General features: G+C 25.8%; 1 protein-coding gene across 1 annotated transcript in view; it reads left to right on the top strand.

Annotated features, from left to right (window-relative positions):
- The first annotated feature begins 17334 nt into the window (after positions 1–17334).
- Positions 17335–20184, top strand: part of LOC111628206 (soluble guanylate cyclase 88E-like) — a 41513-nt gene continuing 38663 nt past the window's right edge. Inside the window, exon 1 of the mRNA XM_023371946.1 lies at positions 17335–17502. Within this exon, the coding sequence (XP_023227714.1) occupies positions 17335–17502 (168 nt within the window). The remainder of the gene's footprint in view (positions 17503–20184) is intronic.

Genomic DNA, 20184 nt, shown 5'->3' with positions numbered 1-20184 from the left:
TTTGATAAATTGTATGTGAATTGAAGTAGCTTCAGTTATCCGCTTTCATCATCCTTCAAAGGAGATACATATATTTTTTTTAATATCCGTTTTGAACAATAAATAAGTAAATTATCTCAAAATTAATCAGCACATAGCAAATAATAACAGTAATTTTATTGTTAAATTGTATTATTCGCTCAGAAGCAATCTGATTATTATCTAAAAAAGCATTTTTTCCCTTTAAAAAACGTGGCATAGTTTTAAATTTTGACACATTTCTCACAATAGTAATGATGTCGATCTCCCTCATGTTTTTGAGATATTCCATTACTCGTTTAAAAATTTCAATTTTTATGCTTCCTAACTGAATTCTCTGTTGTGGCAATAGCTTAAAAGTCCTTCAATTTCGTGAATCTTCAATAATCTTGGGTTCAGCACCCGTGCTTTCTTCCGTTTTTATAATTTCTCTGTTCTTTGCAAGATGGCTCAGTTGTTGTAATTTGGCTCCACGCCATTCTACTATATTACTTAACCCCATTCTTTGCAGTTTTACTTTTCTGTTTGTGCCATTTATAATGTCAAACATCATTTCTGACCATTGATGATCTACTGTTGCAACACTCTTTTCATCAACTTACTTGAGGATAGGTAAAAGAAATTCCTATTTTATCGTGAAAAATCATAAAATATTCATTCTTATCTTTAAAAAAATGTACTCTTTCTTGCACAATAATCATTTTAAATTTAACGTTCTACATAATTAATGTGTCATGGGATTCTGCTAGTAATAAAGTAATAACTAGAGTTCAGTGTACTGAAACTTATGATGTGGGTTGAACATAATATATTTTTTTAAAATCGATTAAAATTACATTGCATTATTTTAAAAAGAAATAACTGTATATTTAATATTTAAACATTTAAAATAAGAAATAAAAGAAACTTCTCACATTTTTCCCATTGGCTTCGCATCAATGAAACCAATATGGCGTAATTATAAATTACACCAAACTTATTTTAATTTGAAGAAGTAATTCTATAAGATTTTTTTCCAGAATAAAAATAATCTTTGCAGGAAATGTCTTAAGTGTAAAGTATATCGGACATAAATAAATTACCGGCGAGACCATATATGTTAAGATAATATCTACACTAATCATTAAAAGAAACTCTTTAATAGAGAACAAGGAAAAGAAAAAAAAAAAAAAGAAATTTTATAGAGGAATTTCATTCATTGAACGTCTACAGAAACAAAAAAATAAAAATAAAAACAAAAAGTTGTAGTAATGTTACCATATTAGGAAAGGGGAGCGTCCTGACTGTCGGAGCGTACAACCTGCGGAAGTAAGGTCTTAATTAAAGTAAAATGATTATACCAAGAAATAAAAAAATATACGACGATTTTCTTTCGTAGAATTCATATCTTTTACAAGTTATATGTTAATATTTCATAACTAAATTCCAGAAAAATTTATCTGTAAATTAATATTAAATTAAATGCAATATTTATGCTAATGAGAGGACTGTTGTCCTGTGATAAATTTCATAAACAAAATCACATACCTCCTGACGATATAATTCCTGTCTTGTCAATTTCTCTTTCATAAATTTTGCAGTTGCATGAGAAAGTGTTTCTAACCATAAGCATGACAAACGTCTTTTTGGTGGTTGGTAATAAGACTGTTTGAAGGAATTATAATCATTTGAAGCATTTCTTTTAGTAGTATTTTTTATAGGATCAGTGCAAGACAAATTTATCATGGAAGAATTTTCTATAGCTGCCATAGATCTTCGATGTTCTGGGGTGGAAAATTTCAGTGACAATGGAGATAGTTTTATTGCACTAAATGATCGCTAAAAAACATGCAGAGAAAAACCATTACTTAAATATATTTTCAATAAGCATTAATTAACACATTATAATTTGCTTAATTTGATGATTAAATAAATAAATTGCATTAATACTTTTTGCTAATATTCTGATACTGCAATATTCATGTTATTGTAATTTTTTATTCATTGTTAGTCATTAACATACCTGAAGAGCATTCCCAACTTTTTTCACATGGTTTACTGGTGACAATAAAGAAGCAAAAGATTGCACCCTTTCTAATGGTTTTCGACGCTTAAATGACTGCTCCTGAAAATCAATATTTTCCTTATACTTTTGANATATCATTTAAGAATATAATTATACAAAGAATACGCTTCTAAGACTTGTATTTAAAAAACAAATAAATTTAATTATTTCTTAGATTTAAAAAAAACGAATTAAATTAATAATTGATTAGAATTAAGAAATCATTTTCCCATAAAATAATCCAGCATGCTTTCATGGTGAACGTGTATAACATACAGCTAGTTTGTCTATCGACACATCTGCACTTCTAGGAATGATAAGATTCTGTTCTAGATGCCAAATGGTTTTCATTAGAGTCATTTTTAATTAAGTGGGCCTATATCCTTTCATATCATTTTTTACACCGCTCATTTTTTTCCAATCTCTCATTTTTAACTCAGCTTCTGTTGTTAAACGTTTATTGCGGCATCATTATCATATGCCTAATTAGGAAAGATTGTAAACTAATTTTTTTAAATAATTTTTTCTGTGCCGTAAAAATTGTTAAGGAGCCGTAATTACGTATCATAATTTTATATTTTAAGTTAGAAAATCTGTAAGTAAATTGAAGTGTAATGTCCATTTTTTACGGGTTTATTAAGGAGTTAAATGTAGCTGATCTTTATCACTTTATTTATTTATTTATTTTAGGTAAAATGTTGATTAATTTAGAGCGTTTTTTTTAACTAAAATTAATTTGTATGTACGTGTAGATGTTGAAAACACAATAAACCTTTTCGTTTGGTAGGGGTAGGGGTATAAACACTACGTCAATTTGACGTTACCTCTTGGATTTCGCTATGAGAAATTGGGAAAAATGACGTCAGTTTTACGTAAAAGCGTTCACTTTCTCAAACAATCGAACAGACTCGTTTAATTTCTAATTTAATTAACAAAATTTACCTAATTATCTCATTTTAACTTGCGTAAGGTTCATTAATTTTACATTAAGATGCGCTTAATGATTGATTATTCTATCCCTTATTAGCTTTAAAAGGTAGAAAATATAATCTACATTATTCCTTTAAAAAAAAAAAAATATATATATATATAAGAAAATATTTAGAATATTATGCATATTATAAGATATAAAATGCAATTCATGTAACCGATCAGTCGAAGTGAAACATACGGCCTGACGTCATTAATGACGCTGATCTTTGACTTTTAGAGTGTCACCTTACTGCTCCCGGCTTCCTTTAAAGAAATTAAAGAGTGTTTTAAAAAATAATACACTTTTAAAATTCGTAACAATTTAATATATAATTTATAAATTAATTCCTTAAGATTCTACAATTAATATTTTGAAATTCCATTAGCACACTCTTCTTGGATTATGCTGACTAATTATGCTTGTTTAGCGGTTCCTTTCATCTTGTTACATGATGCAGCGAACGTGCTTACGATCTTGCATCCCTTTTTTCCCATTAAATTATGATAGTGACGAACAATTACCATAAAGAAATAATATTAATGAAAATTTTCCACTTGTTTAACGTATTAAAGTAAGTTTAATTAGGTTGTAAATATTTAAAAAATGGAGTTGAATGTGTATAAAATGTTAAATAAATACGAGGAAGAAAAAAGTTATGAAAGGGGATATTATGAAAGGAGTCAATAACTTATAAATTAAGTTACGAGAAGAAGTTAATGAAATTATGAAAACAAGAAATGAGCGAGCGTGGAAAACTTCTTTTTTATTTATTTATTTATTTTTATTTTTTTAAAGAAAATAACAGAAAATTAAATGATTTATGATTCTTAGTTTCTGTACAAGTGAATGACGTTTTGGCAGAACAGGATAGCGTTTTGTCTTTATGCTTTTCCTTCATTTTAACGGAAGTCAGGGTGTAGCATTCTATCGTTTGTTTATCCAGTCGATAGAAGGGCTGCTGTCGACCACCTGGCAAAATAAAGCCGAACAGTTTCAGTTTATCTTAGAAAAGTATCCATTCGTCAAACCAAACCATTGCTCACTTTACTACTTTCAAAGGCTCGCCTTTCATCTCGTTCAAAAGATAATGATTTTTTTTTCTCTTTTTCTTTTTTGTTCTCTTTCTCGTGATAAAACGCAAATGAATTATCTTAATTTTAATTAAAATACTTTTTAAATTATTATCTTTATTTATTTAGTTACAGAAGTGATGACTTTATCGTACAACAGAGTTTAGAAAGTGAAGTAGGGTTTATAACCTTATAAGAGGGGCCTAAACAGTGTTAAGTTTTAAGAAATTTATGAATTATTATTTATTATTTTTTTATTTTTGTTTTTAGTTTTCATGCTGTAAGAATGTAAAGATAGAATTAAATATAATAATCGGTAGCATTCGATAATATATCGTACGGTCTTATTCCGTCTTGGAGTTTTTGTCCTTCATCTTGGATAAAAAATCAAAGAACCGAAGTCGAAGGAGCAGAATTGAATTTCTTTATTCAAGATAAAAGACAATGAATTAGATTTTTTTTTAATTTAACATGAAGAACGCGAATTGAATTTTTAAATTCAAAATGGAGGACAAGAATTGAATTTTTTTTTTACCAAGACGAGGACCAAAATTGGAATACATTATTCAAGATAAAAAAACAACAATTGAATTTTTTTATTCAAAATAATGGACAAGAATTGGAATTTAAATTTATTTAAATTCCAATTCGACTAAGTATATAAGTTAAATAGCCCAAAAATCAATAATTATTACTATTATTTTTAAATAAACATTCCTCGAATTATTATTATTGATTATTACATACTTAGAATTATCTAACGTATATCTCTAAAGATTACTCATAATATTTGGAAACATGATTCAAGTAAAAATAATCCTTGGGATGGTAAGCGGAAGAAATTTAAATAAGATCATGCAAGGAAACATCATTACAGAATGCAGCGGAAACCTCAAAGAGAAAGATTTCAAAATTTTCTGTGAAATTGTTATAATAATTCAATGTACTGTACTGTACATCTAATTGGCTTCTCGTAATAAAATGAATAAGATATTTGAAATAATAATAATAATAATAATAATATAAATTAATTTTAGATAAAAATGAGAATAAATTATTCAAAATTTATAAAATTATACATTTTTTAATCATTTTAATATTACTGGACAGAATTGGGTTTTTTAAATTCAACATAAAGGACCAGAATTAGATTTCTTTATTCAAGGTGAAAGACAATAAATTGGATTTATTATCGAACCTCCAACAACTTCCACCTCTAAACAGCGGTCAGTTTTTCAGTAACATTTGTGTAAACAAAAATACACACAAAGTAACTCCGAACAACAAAGATATTTTTTTTTTCGTTTTTATCGGTGGTCGTTGTTTGCAGGTTTGATTGTACTCTACATAGAAGCATAGATTATGTCACTACATAACTTAATGTATCAAAGTATCATTAAGTAAAGAATTAATTTATATGATTATAATTTATAATTAATTTATAATTACAGATATTATATTATAAATATATACAGCAAAACTTGTCCAAAACGTAGCCTGAATAAAGCAAAAACTGCCTAAACGGAAAAAATATTCGGTACCGTGCGATTCCGGTTTATACAGGTTTTACAGTACAGTACTGTATATAGAATGCAGATACTTTATTGTAGACATACATTATAAGCATTTATACATACAGATACACTTTCTTCACTCTAGACTTTTAATTGTAGCCCTAACCTTTGACATATAACAGGCCCTTTATCTTTACCAAATAACGTAAGCTGCAACTTATTTAGCTTAAGCGCAAATCTGGCTCTGGCTCTAATCTCTAATAATTAATAATAATAATATAAATATACTGGGATATAATATAATAAATTTATAATTGTAGATAAGTATTAATTGATTTGTAATTATATACATAATTCTGATATCAGCAATATCTCTTACTGTTGTAATAATCTGTCATCCTATATAAAATTATACATTTCAAAATGTAAGTATCGAATTTCATTTATTACAACTTTTTCCTTAATAATTTTGAAATGTTTATGATTTAAATTGCCATCTTCATCTGATATTTTGTGATATATAATATACATATATTATTTATTATTATATTAATTTATTATTTTAAATCTCTAATTTCGAGTTCGTTCACTTTAATATAAGTTTAATTATAATATGAATATTTAATTAAATTTAAAATTAATTAAAGTTTTTAAAAATTAAGCTGCAATTAATGTCTAATTAAGTTTATGATTGATTAATTCACCCGTAAAAACTGAATTACGTAATATTTTATTAAGATAAATATATAAAAACATGAATGATTTATGTAATATATATTTTTTTAATTTAAGAAGTGTTTTTTTTTCTTTTATTATTAATTGAATATTATATTTCGAATTTTTATAATTTGTATACTAAACTTTAAAATTTTTATATGTACTATATAAGAAATTAAAAGGTGGCTCATATATCAGTTAACCATAGACTTTATAGTTACAAAATATATCAGTCTAGTCCTGGTTAACTGACTTTTGGGCAACAATGGATGGAGAAACTATCAAAGGATAACATTAGTTAATTGTATAAATTATAACTTATTAATTAAATTATTTAATAATATAATGTATAAGTAAATTTTATTTAACATTTATCTTGTAGGTAGGATTTTAATTAAGTTGCTAGGAAACATAGTTTATACGGTCTTAAAATTTATAGATTTTAAAATAATAAATCTAACGAATATATATATATATATATATAGAAGTAGAATTTATCACCTTATACAAAGCTAAAATACGATGACAAATATATATATTTTTAGGGAATTTTTGTGCTAGTAGGACTAGACATAAATTCTCCAATGTTGATATAGACCTAGTAATACTATTGTTCCACATGTATTATCTCATAATTGTTATATATTGACAGTAAAACCCATTCGAAACGGAACCTTAATAAAACGGAAATCTGGCTAAATGGGTAAAATTATTCAATATCGTGCCAAGTCTGTTTTACACATGTTTTACTGTATATGCTGTGATCCAAGTGTAAAATTGAAGAGCAGTAATGTTTATTTATTAAAAAATAACTTAAAAATTCATTTATAAATGTTTAACAATATTAAATATTATATTTAGAGTATTATCTGATGATAGTTATATAATAATATAACTATTATTATATAGAAATAATATTTATTTTATAGTTTATGATTTCTTTTTTGACATAACAAACCGATTTCTTCAATAACTTTAAATCTTTATTTTGAGTTTCTGTGCAGCACCCTACTGGCATCATATTTCTACAAGATGATTTTTCCAGCTCATAAAAAATAATGAATTTCCTAAGACTTTTTTTTTTTTAATTTTCTTTCCTCTCACTTGACTACTTTCCCCTATTCTTCCTCATGAATCGACGTTCTCTTCAATTAAATTTGCAATTGATAACTCTTATAAATATAATTATTTTATCGGTTAAATGATTTTAAAAGTAAAAATTCTTATTTTATATCTAGTAGGACAATATCTCCTCTTTCTTATCTCTTTTCCACCCCCTCATTCTCTTTTTTTTTTCCTTTAGCTTAGACCTTAACTAGGCTGTAACAAAAGTTTATATAAATAAATTTATATAAAATAGCTACATATATTAGCATTGTATTATTATTAATATTATTATTAGGGTTAGAGCCTACTTTAGAGTTTAGGGTGAGGAGAAGAAGAGAGGATGGGGAATGAGAAATGTATAAAATTAATTATATATATTCTATATTATCTGGATATCCTGCTGTAGTTAACAAAGTTTAAAGAATTATCTTATAGATTTAATTATAAACCTTAATTATGTTAAAGTGCTAATTACCTAGATGACGACTCTGGGATTTACTTAATGTATTTTTTTAAGATAAAATGTAGTTTTGTAGTAAAAATTAAATTAAATTTTTAGTGGAGGAGTGTTAACTACCAATACAACATTTTCTAATCGAACGAATATTAATTAAATAATCTAATTGTAATTAATTTTCTAAACACAAATGAGATAGTAATAGGAACTGTAAATATCGGCATTAATTTTCTAAGAACTAATTGACTAATTGTTTGAAGTAGAAGCCTCTTTGCATTTACGACCCACTTTAAAATCCCTTCATTCAACGAAATCATTGTTAAATTATCAATAAAAAATACAAACTGATATTAAATTGTCTTGTAATCTGAACCATTTCCGGCTAATGTAATGTTATCAGGTATAAATGAATCTTTTGGTGCCAAGCGGTCTACATAGGACCTCTTTTGTCACTAAAGAATTACATCTCATCTCCTCGTTTCTCCTCTGTGTCGTAAGGCCCCTAACACACACTTGATATCTACTCTAAAACAATTAATATGTGTTTTTTATGTGTAATGATTAGTTATTTAATTGTTGTTTACACGTAAAATAATTTATTCTAACAAATTTGTGTTAAAGTCATATAAACAAACACTTAAAGCGATATGATACTTTATTATGATTTACGTGGGTTACTTATTGAATTTGTTTTCTATGAAACATTTTAATTTCTTCAGTATTTTTCTTAGAGTTTTCAGAAATATAAACAAACTTTCGTATTTCTTCATGGAAATTTGTTTTCTGGAAGTAGAGGAATATGTTACCTGAACTAGTTTCTGTTTCAAGAATAAATATTCATAAATCTTTTTGATATTAGGAAAATAAAGATAATTAGAGAAATTATAAATTAATATGTTAAAATTAATAAATAATTATCTTAATTTCTTTTTTCTTTTTTTATATTTATATATATAAAAGTCATAATATGTACTGTACGTATGTTTGCTGTGTAAAAGGTTCTATACAGTTCAATGTATCTGCACCAATTTTAGCATAAATATTCTTCGACACCTTAGAGAAAATACTCTGTGATCCCCACCCCTAAGCATCCCTATAGTCCACCTCCTCATAACTCATTATGTATGTTTGTCAGGTAAGAGGTTCTAAATCGTTCAACGTATCTGCACCAAATTTGGCATGAATATTCTTCGACACCTTAGAGAAAATATTGTGCGGTCCATTCCTGAACACCCCTTATTTTTTGTGTTTTGCAATTTCATTATTTTAAATACTCGGGTCAATAAATGAACATTTTATTTACTAAGACCATTGTTCTTATCTTCCTCTTCCATCCCAACCTCGCCAATACCACTCTCAAAAGCTCGTGCCAGGCAAACATAGTTACATTTACATATACACTTGAAAATCTTCAAATTTTATTCCAATCTTGAGGACAAGAAATTATGAAATTTTATAGAAATTTCATAATGAGTGTCATGTATGGGATAGGCCCCATAATGATAATATTGAAGTTATGAAGATATATATACCTTAATATAATATTATTTTATTTTTATTTTGTAAAACTTTCACTTGAAAATAAATAAATATTTCATAAAATTTAAAATATTGAATGATTATTTACATTACAAATCTTCAGTGTTCTGCTGTGAGGTTCACACAGCGCTATCTCCTCCACAGGTTTCCCTATCTGTGGGACTGTCTGTCTGCCCGTCTTGACTTTCAGTTAGAGATAATATTATATCGTATAAAATTAGAAAATAATTAAAGTCAACATTTACTATTAAGTTACTTCTAATCATATCTAAGCATTCCAAATATATCTAAAACTTTAGAATCCTGATAACCTGTATGTACAATAGATTTTTCAGTTTTGTATTAAAGAATTATTTAATATTTATTATAAAATATGTCTTAAAATTATTTAAAATAATATGTATATAGATTATATTCTGTATGTTATTAGTTTATTAAATTAAAACTTTATATCTGAGATTAATAAGATAAATAATACAGTAGAATCTGTCTAAAACAGATCCTCTACGAAGCAAAAACCTGTCTAACGCGAAAACGAAAGGTGTTTTTTGGGGAGGCATCAATTCCATAACATAAATGACCCGAGTAATGCGGAATTTAAGCATTTTTGAAATATAAGTTGTAAAACTTTTCTGTATTAATAAAAACATAACCCTGTATAAAACAAAATATTCGCGTTCCGTTTAAGACAGGTTTTACTGTAAAATTTATTTATAAAACTATATATATTATTAATTTACAAATAATGCCTAATAGACATAAAATACTATATTAATAAATTCATAAATATATAGTTTTTATGTATATATTATATAATAATATTAGTACAGTAAAACCTGTGAACAACGGTCATAGACGAGAACACAAAAATGGCCGTTTTTTAATGGTGACCATTGTTTGTGCTTTATAATTAAATAAAAGAGAGTGAAAGGTATATAAAAATTTAACATATAATTTAATTTATAATACTTAAAATTAATAAACTTGGCACTTTAAACGAATTTTTTATTATATAGAAAATTGATTTAAAATAAAACATAAATTTATTTAATAATAAATTTTTTAAAAAAAATTTAATAATTCGATTATGGAAAGAGTTCATAATTTTAAAAAAGTCATATTAAATTAGTAAATAGGGTGGTCCAAAATTCAGTTAACCGTTGTAAAGATTAAACTGCTGGCTTATTCAATTGTTTTATTAGAAATTAGTTAAAATAAGACCCTACTTGTTTAAATGATTTGTACTGTAGCCCAAAAGTTAGTTAACAGCGATTTTTACATGCCATACAAACAAGAATTTCCTTATTTTGAACGATTTCTAATAAGCCAGCAAGTTAAACCTTACAATAGTTAACTAACTTTTGGGCTATCCTGTATGTGTATTATTATTTTATATTGTTTTTTTTAAATATTATTTTCATGTTAATCTTCTATATTATTCGTTGAAATTTGTACTTAGAGTAACTTTGTATACAAGTAGCTTAGAATTATCTTCATACAGGAAAAAATTTAATAGTAATTAATTTACTATTAAATTATTCTTCGTTTTCTCTAAAATTAATCAAGTTTACATTAAATAAAGTCGAGTTAAATCCATCAGGAAGCAAAGGAACTACCATAAAGTTTCAATTTAATATCAGAATAACCAGGGTAATTCTCTTGTAGAAGATTTTATCTAATAGAATTTGGGTCGAGAATGAAATTGCAGATGATGGATAATTATTAAAAATATAATACAAATTATTTAATAAAAAAAGTAAAAATTTATCTTAATAATAAGCGTAAAAATATAAATGTTTGTATGTTTGTATGTTTGTTCTTAGTGTTTTTCTTTATTGTCGGTTTGGGATTTTATGTTCATCCGGGAGAGGAAATCTGTTGTTCTAGGACGTTTACTAATTGTAAATAATATACAGTGAAACCTGTATAAGACGGAATCGTGCAGTATCGAATATTTTTTCCGATTTGGCATGTTTCCGTTATGAACGGAATATTAAAAAAAAAAACCTCCGTTGCGAAGAATTTTTTCCGTTTAGGCAGGTTTCCGCATTTGACAGGTTCTACTTTGTACAGTAAAAACCTGTGCAAAACGGAATCATGCAAGTCAGATATCTTTTCCGGTTTGGCAGGTTTTTTTCCTATTTAAGTATGGAAAATCGCCTCGTTTTTTAAAGTTTTTTTTTATCCTTTTAGACAGGTATTTGTTTTATTCAGGTTCCGTCTTGAACGGTTTTACTGTAAATAATAAACAAAACTCGAAAATGTGAGGAAAAAAGTTTATAAATCTGTGACGAATCCTTCGTATCAAAGAATATTTCAAGCTCTAAAAAATAAATAATTGCCTCTAATATTTACTAATTATATTAGATATAATATTCTAATGTAAACTTTCTTGATAAATTCAAGAGCAATTTTATCAATTTTTATATTTATAAATTAATTTTTTACATTAATTATATTACTGTTTACACATATTTACTATAAGGAAAATAAAAAAAAATTATATATAAAAGTTTTTTTCTTATTCCCTTTGATATTTAATATTCTATTTGGATAAAAGAAAAGAAAGGAATTGTTTTCAAATTACATTTAATAAAATATAAATTTAAATTTTTATTTAATGTTAATTACTAATGACCTTGATCGCAATTGGTTTTTTGGAGACACAAGATACTTCACTTTAGTTTTTAGCGAAGGACTTTTCTGCTGAGAAAGGGTATCAAATTTTATATAAATTTTTGTATAAAGACATCACAGTTAACAAATTTTCTATATTTTATACGAAATTAAATCCCTGGCTCGAATTTCCTCTCTGCGAAAACTCTAAAATTTCAATTGTTTTAGCACACTTTTCATGTTAAATTGTCGTATCTCATCAGTCATTTTAGCTTAAAAATTCTTTAATGAGAACAATCAATATTCCCTTATCAATTGATGTCTAAAATAGGAAAATAACGCAAAGAATTAAGAGGTGTGTTTGGAATTCTGGCGCCACTTTTCGCTTTTGGTATTGTTCTCATAACCACAAAATCCAAATTTTACTATTAAAGATAAGGCAGGTCTCAAGAGAGGTCATTCTTCATGTTATAATACTGCTAAAGACATTCCTAAATTTAATTTTTCTCACATAAAAATGTAAGTTTCTAATATAATATTGAATTATTTAAACTGTATTTAATTTAATAATATAGTATTTAATATAATATCAAATTTATACTGTAAATACAATATTTATACAATAAAACGGAACGTTAATAAAACGAAAACCTGCCTAAACAGAAAATTTCTTCGAAATGAAGCGATTTCCTATGTTAAAAAAACCTGTTTAAAACGGAAACTTAACCAAATCGAAAAAATATTCGGTGCCAGTCCGGTTTACACAGGTTTTACTGCATAACTATAATGAATTATTTATATTATACAGTAATTGCTCTAATTAATTTTATAAATATTTTAAAATATAAAACTCTTTAAACTATGTTAAAAACAATTTAAATAATGTATTTAAATAGTAAAATTTATCCTGAATACTTTATAGCATCTTGATGTTTAAGAAATATTCAGATTATTCAGAATAATTGTTTTGTTTTAAGGAATAAAAAAGTGTTTCGAATTATATTACAAAGTTTTTTGTATATGTTAACATTTATTTACAGTACAACCTGTCCTAGTAGAACCTGCATAAAATGGAAACTTGCCAAACCGGAAAATATATTCGGTACCGTGCGATTCCGGCTTACACAGGTTTTACTGTATATTAATTTTGTTTTAATTGAGTACAGTAAAACAGTATTATATAATATAAAACGTCATTCTAGCACTTTACTTGTGTTAGATAATTAGTAAAATTGATCCAAAATAATTTACAGTATCTTTATTCATCCCAAATATCTTTAATTATTCGATATATTCAGATTATTTAGTTATTTAATTCTACTTTAACCAAGATATTAACTAAAATTTAGAATTTATAACGTAACTTAGTTTTATTCTTATCCTGCATCATCCTTAATTATCTATATTATTATATAATTTCCATAAAATATTTGAATTATTTATACGTTAATTTACAGGAATTTTATTTAATTAATTTTTAAAAATTAATATAAAGCACTATATTTATTTATTTTATATATAATATGAATAATTGAATATTTCATAAACATCTCAAGATGCTGCAAGATAAGGATGAAATTAATATAATTATTTGTTATATATATTGAATATAAAACATTCCTGTTAAAATTATAAGTTAAATAAATGTTTAGTTATTTATTTAATTTATAATTTTAACAGGAATATTTTATTTTGTTATATTATTTTATATTCTAAGCTGTATAAATAATAATATAAATTTTCAAGTTCATCTTCATCATGCAGCATCTTTACTTTGGATCTTTATCCTCATCTTTACTTACTTGGGATGTTTATGAGATATTTATAATATTTTTTGCTTATTTTTATAATGTGCTTAAAATATTGTTTTATTATTTTAATTATATTTTATTATTTAATAAATTTTTCTGTGCAATAATTTTTTCGCATCACTTAATAACGTTTTCTAGTAATACACCGTTTATATTCAAGTAATAAATCAAGGAAGTAAACAAAAATTTAATTTCATTTTTAAAAAATATACGAATTTATATCTTATTTTTTTATTATTTTTCTCCATTTTGACAGTTAATAAATGATACTTTACATGATTTTTTATATTTTATTAATATAAAATTAAAAATATAATATCATTTCTAAGCTTATAAATTTAATATTTATTTACATTATTTTAAAATAAATTTATGTAATGAAAAATTGTAGAATATTTATCTAAAGTTTAATTTAAAATAATTTACAGTATAATTTTATAAGTGATAATGATGTAGGCTCTGTAATATAGTATAGTATATTATATATTCTACACATTGATTGAAAGAGGATTTCAGTTTGTTCGACTTAGTTTGAGTAAACGGTTGGGGATAAAAATATAGTTAAAGCATCAAATTAAAGCCCTTATTCTGTAGATGATGCAACTGAAGAGAGTTTTCAGAAAGATGCAATGGTTCAGGCGTGGCAAAGTGGCAAATGTACAATGTTAAGACTATGGAACCCATTCCCTGTTAATTTTATCCCCAGCAATTTTTTTTTTGTGTTATTTTGTAAATAATGAGAACAATAGATGTATATTTTAGTTACTAAGGCTATTGTTTTTTTATCACCTCTCAATTACACACCCGTTAAAAGCCTGGACAACATCGGGCATACGCAATAGTGTTATTATATTATATAGATGTAGGCTCTGTATTTTATATATAATATAGTATAACTGATAATAATGTATCATTCAAAAGGTTCTGAGGCCTTTATAAGAATTCCAGTTGTTAAAATTATTTATGACTTATTAATGTTATAAACCCATAAATTTTATAAATATATATGAATAAATCTTTAAAAATTTTATATAAACACATTATTTATCCATAGTTTTAAATGGTTAAACGTGTAGATAAATTCTGTTTTAATCCTATAAGACCCACTCTATGAGAGAAATTAATATGTATGATGTAAATATACACGAAAAAACTTATGTTAAATTAATATGTTTATTTATTAAAAGCATAAAATTAGTTTAAAATTTAAAAATATAACGTATTATTACGATAAAATGCTTTTTAATGTTTTGATAATGCTGCAGAATGTATTCAATATTTAATGTATTTAAATATTAATAACAATTTTCTTAATTTTATTATTAAATTATAAGCAAATTTATAATTAATTAATTTCGTCATTAATTTTTATAAAATTAATATTTATTAAAATTTAATAATTAATTAATTATTCAATCAAACTATTGGGTTAAATACCCCTTTACCTCCCTCTATTTTATGGATGCTGAAGAGGAAGAGAAGCAAAGATAGATGATAAATAGACAAATATACATATAGATAAATCGAAAATAAATGTGAATAACATAAAATAACATCATTATATACATAAATTTTATATATACATAAAAATTTTTCCTTCTTTTCATTCTCCGTGCCTTGTGGAGTAAAAGGATACAAATGAAGAAGAGAAGCAATAAATGATAAATACAAAATATAAATAAAAACAAATTAAAAAATGTGTGTATAATATAAAGTAACATTATTTTATACATAATTGTTATACAGTTAAACCTGTGTAAGCCGAACTCCCACGGTATCAAATATTTTTGTCCGGTTTGGCAAGTTTCCGTTTTCAACAGGTTTTTTAACACAGAAAATCTGTGTTCATAAGAATTTTCCCGTTTAGGCAGGATTCCGTTTTAGACAGGTTTTACTGTATATACATAAAAGATTCTTCCTCCTTTATATCCCTACATGCCTTGTAGAGTGAAAGGATGCAAACGAGGAAGAGTAACAAAGATCTTTCATAGATAATAAATATACAAACATACATAAAAATAAATTTTGTATAACATAAAATAACATTATTTTATATATAAATTTTATATATGAATACAGTACGTATTTTTTCATCTGATATACAATAAATCCGATTAAATGGTACTCAATTAATGCATCTTCTTCAGAAAATTATAATTCAATTTAAATCTGCTTATATATGTTTTTAATAAGAAAATATAACTTTAAATCATATGATGTTATATTAATAAACAATAAATTTATTTATTGAAATTAGTTTAGCAAGAATTATTTTATAGGAAGGGCCTGATTTCGAAAGAGGAAATGAGTAAGATCAGAGCATCGCAATTCTAGAATTGATGAATGAATTCTACTGTTTAAATTTTTATAAAATTAAAATAATATAAAAATAAAATAATTTTAAATTACATTTTTAATATTTTTTTTCTAATATAAAAATTTTCCTAATCATCTATTAACTTTTATCCTCATTTAACATCTCTTCATCTCTTGGTCTTCATCCTCCTCCTCATCTCGTATGATCCATAAAAAAATTAAAATAAAATTTAATTTAATTAAGATTTTTTAAAAAATAATTTAAAATTTTAATAATATTTTTGGACTAGTTAATTATTAAATATTAAAATTAATTAAAACTTTTGATTATTCACTTAAGAAATAAATAAAGAAATTAAAAAAATGCTGGAGAGATTTTATAATTAATATAAATTTAATATAATTAAGCGTTAAATCATATAAATAATTTAAATTTTATTGTATTTTTTTTAAATAATTAAACTTTGTCTAATTGCTATCGATTTATAATTTACGAGGTGACGATTTATTTATAAATCGAGTGCCAAGTGTTGTTTAATTACAATTATATCAAGGATTAAACTATGTAAATTTTTCAAGTGTTTAGACCAGTTAAGCCTTTGAAAAACCCTTCTTCACGTTACAGGTATGCAACAATGTATGCCTAGAGGCATAAAGGTATAAAACTGTGGGGCTAACGGCCCTAGAACAAGAAGGCACACCAGTTTCCATTGCATACTACCGGTCGATATTATGTACTATCGCTTAAAATCAGAAAAAAATTAATCGAACCCAAACCATACGCATGAGACAAAGTTACGCGAAAATGACCGAATTTCCACGAGAATTTTTTTTTGTTATTCAACGTTAAACACGTTTCTCCTATGACACTTCATGCTTCCTCTCTCTGTGTGTGTCTCTCTCTCTCTTGTTCTGTACGTGATACGTCACCGGTTTCTTTTATTGGCCACTTTCGGCCACGTGACCCTGACGTCACCCCACCAATAGGGTTTTAGCTAGTGCCCTTCACCGACGTTTTCCGGCTGGCTATAATGCTGGAGCTAGTCTTGTCGCATGACAGACAAGAACTAAAACTGCTGTGGGAAAGTCGAAACTTTCAAAACTCGTTTATGGAGTTTATAATCATTATTTACTTTCATATTTTCGAGTGAAATGTATGGACTCATACTAGAAAATTTAAGCCAGTATGTATCTACTACCTACGGTGAAAGTAAATGGGAAGAAATCAGGCGATTGGCTGCTGTTGATCATGCCACTTTCAGTACACATCATGTTTATCCAGATAACTACATTCCGCGCCTTACCTGCAAGGCGTGTAAGGTAAGCTCCACGTTAACTCGTATGTAAAAAAAAACACTAAAATAATCCTTAAAGGGGGGTGAAATTTATAATGTTAACTCTTAAAACAATAATTAAAAAAAATCCCCCGTATAAATAACCTAGAGATAAAAATAAATTCGAACTAATATTAGATATAATTGGTTTCCTCTTGTTTAATCAGACGTATACCAAGTTAGATGTGTCTTTTTTTATTTAACAGTTAAAATAACCTGTCATAAACGGAATTAATTTAATTTAATAACGGTTTTTATTACGATTAAATTTTTTTAGAATATTTAAAAAATTAGGTTATTTTTTAGTGTTTTGGGCTTTAATTTCTCTTAGTTAATGCCATTTTGTGTTGTTAATTATGCATTTAATTGTATTATCTGGGTATAAATGTCATTATATTTAAATGAAGTTATAAGTAGTAAATGGTTATCCGAATTCTTCCGGATGGGAGATACCAAATGTGTTAGAAAATAGGACATGCAACATATGGCAACACCTGTTTCTAAAATTTCAGATTGAACGCACTTGACATTTCACACTGTCAACTTTACTTTAGGAAATTGCGGTTTGTTCTAAACAGATCTAATCAATCCATAATGGAGTATTTACTTCACACTAAATTGTATTATTTATAAAATTTCATATAATTTAATTTATCCCCAATTTAGACTCTTAAATCAATTAATATACTTCAATTAAATATATTTAAGAGTCTAAATTGGGTTATATCCACACAATTTAACGATATTTAAATTGTTTTTTTCAAATATTTACTTACATTTTAATAATAAACATAAATAAAACCCTTGATAATTTAAGCATCCCATTAAAATATGTTTAATTAAAGTTTATTAACTGATTTAAGAGTCTAAATGGGGATATTAGTTTGGTTAATTTGTCTTTATTTAATTTATATAGTCTATAGGTAAATATACTCGTATATATATATATATATATTGAGCACCTCCCAAGACGATGCACACGTTCTAATGTATAAAAAGGATGACTAACAAAATCGATACTTGTACATTTTGTTGTGTGTAAATTAATTTTTCCAGCTTGTTTATTGTATTAATCAAAAAACATCACACAAATTCTCTAATCTTGTTTGTTTAGCACTTAATTCGATTTTTAAACTTGCTATTATTAATTTGACTTTTTTAAAATTTTATTTAAATACATTAAATTCGTCCCGATTTATAAATATATTACAATCGAACCTCCGATGACGGACACCTCTAAACGGCGGCCATTTTCTCGGGCAATTCTTTTTCTGAAACTCATACAAAATAACCTCCGAACAATGGCCTTTTTTTGTCTTCCCGTCGGTGGTCGTTGTTTAGAGGTTTGACTTTATTATCATTATCTAATTTTAAATTATTTCTATATAAAAGTAAAATAATAATAAAATTTTATACTGTATTTTAATTCATTAATTAATAATAATTAATTAATTAATTACTTTTCTTACTGTTTTAAACACTTTTAAAGCTTTGTAATGCAGTTAAACCTCAGAACAACGGCCACTGGAAGGAACATAAAATACACGGCCGTTGTTAGGAATTTATTTCGTACGCTTTTTTTTATTAAAAGCTTCGTAAAAAATGGTCACTGTTTAAAGGTGGCCTTTATTGCAGGTTCGACTGTGTAATTGGTATACAGTTAAGGGAGGTGAAGCAAATTATGTGCTGTATTTGTAAATTTTTATTGTGAAAATCTGATTTTAAATTAAAAACGTTTGGAAATAAAAATTTACTAATGGTGTTTATGGAAGATTTTGACAGGTTTATTGCCACAAATTGCTCATAAACAACTTAAATTTTAAAAACTTTTATATGGTCAAACCTCTGAACAATGGCCACTGGCAGAAACGTAAAGAGATGGTTATTATTCTGAGGTGGCTGTTGTTTACAAGTTATTTTGTACGAAATTTTGTTCATCAAAAGATTAGAAGTGTCCGTTATTGGAGGTTCTATTCTATTATTTCGTTTATATCGTTAAAGCTGGAAATTAAATTCTGTTTCGCTCCTATTATTTGCATTCACGCGAATTTAATGGCGTTTAAGGAAGATTTTAAGAGCTATTCTCACATAAATTATGTGATATTGCTCATAACTAAATTATAACTCGTAAAATAAGCTTAAAATCTTAATTATATAACATAGAACATTTAATTTTATAAGTTATAAAGACAAATTGACCACCGCATCAGCTAGATCATAGGAGGATGGATACTTTTGGATACCATTCCGCCTACAAATTCGCATTAAAAAAATATGCATAATTTGACCATTTTGAGTGGCCATTTTGGAATAAAATCAAAATTAAATAATTTCCCGCCTAGAATGCAGTTTATACAAAAGATGATGCGGATAAGCTCGCGAGTTTCATCTTCTTCATCACTTCTAGAATCGTCAAGCGCGTAATAATCTGAAATAATCGAGAATAATAATTAAGCTTTTATAAAAATAATTATAATTAATGAATAAAATGCATTGGAAATATAATTTAATCATATTAAATGAAGTTATTAGCTATATAAATTATAGTATTTTGCTATAGACTAACGCAATATTCGTGACACCATCATCTGACCTCAATAATTTTTTATATGTGTATATAAAATAGATATCGTTTTATTTTCTAATATATATATATAAATTATATATA

Source organism: Centruroides sculpturatus, unplaced genomic scaffold, assembly GCF_000671375.1.
Source record: "Centruroides sculpturatus isolate CEXI.00-Female unplaced genomic scaffold, Cexi_2.0 scaffold505, whole genome shotgun sequence".
NCBI classification, from domain to species: Eukaryota; Metazoa; Arthropoda; class Arachnida; order Scorpiones; family Buthidae; genus Centruroides; species Centruroides sculpturatus.
This window is presented reverse-complemented; position numbering and strand designations above follow the sequence as displayed.